Here is a 683-nt window from a genome sequence, read left to right on the forward strand (position 1 = left end):
AATACATGATCTACGTGTCTCTAACAGTGACCTAATACGCAAACTTTAATTTTTGGTGCAGATTACAAAGAGCACAGAAGCAGGCGTTGTTCACCTGACGTTTAAGGCTGTAATCTTGCAGGATCTCGTTATGTAAATAACCAAGTAGGAGGTGTTTTTTGGTTTTTTTTCAGCACAAAGGGCCATTATTGAGTCAATATTTGATGAATAAACAGCTTTTCCGGGTTGTTGTTACCTTTAAAGGCATCATGAAGACGAGCTCTTGGTTCTCCTGCGCTTCATCTGGCTGTTGTGAAATTTCTCTGCGATCTTCCTCTCGTGTCCTGCGGGGCAATGGCGGTTTGTGTTGAGCTCGATTTCCTTCTTGGAGCGTCCTTTTCCACACGCGTGACACGAGTACTCCAGCAGGTTATAATAGTCATACTGATCGTAATAAGCTTCCTCGAAAGAAACAAATCTTTCCATGTCTGTCGCCATTTGGAGACGTTATTCAGCGGGTTTTTTGGAGGCAGTGGAGAGTCCCGGAGCGAGTAAACAGATGAGGTCACCCTGTGTTTATATACAGCGAGTCACGTGATCACAGCTGCTGACTGCGGAAATATGAACCGGCCTGTTGCTGCCTGCCCGCGCGCTTAAACCACGACTTTAACAAATACATTAAGATGGTTATTTGGAAATATTCA

At 44.2% G+C, this 683-nt stretch overlaps 1 protein-coding gene across 1 annotated transcript; it reads right to left on the reverse strand.

Moving 5' to 3' along the window:
* Nucleotides 1-180: 180 nt before the first annotated feature.
* LOC121939574 (nuclear protein 2-like) lies at nt 181-550 on the reverse strand. The gene has a single exon (XM_042482581.1). It carries the CDS (start codon nt 475-477, stop codon nt 247-249), a length of 231 nt encoding a protein of 76 aa, XP_042338515.1. The 5' UTR covers nt 478-550; the 3' UTR covers nt 181-246.
* Nucleotides 551-683: the final 133 nt, after the last annotated feature.

Source organism: Plectropomus leopardus, unplaced genomic scaffold (assembly GCF_008729295.1).
Source record: "Plectropomus leopardus isolate mb unplaced genomic scaffold, YSFRI_Pleo_2.0 unplaced_scaffold51226, whole genome shotgun sequence".
NCBI classification, from domain to species: Eukaryota; Metazoa; Chordata; class Actinopteri; order Perciformes; family Serranidae; genus Plectropomus; species Plectropomus leopardus.

Excerpts from the sequence above, each read along its gene's own strand:
- LOC121939574 (XM_042482581.1), bottom strand. The coding sequence starts at position 477 with ATGGCGACAGACATGGAAAGATTTGTTTCTTTCGAGGAAGCTTATTAC.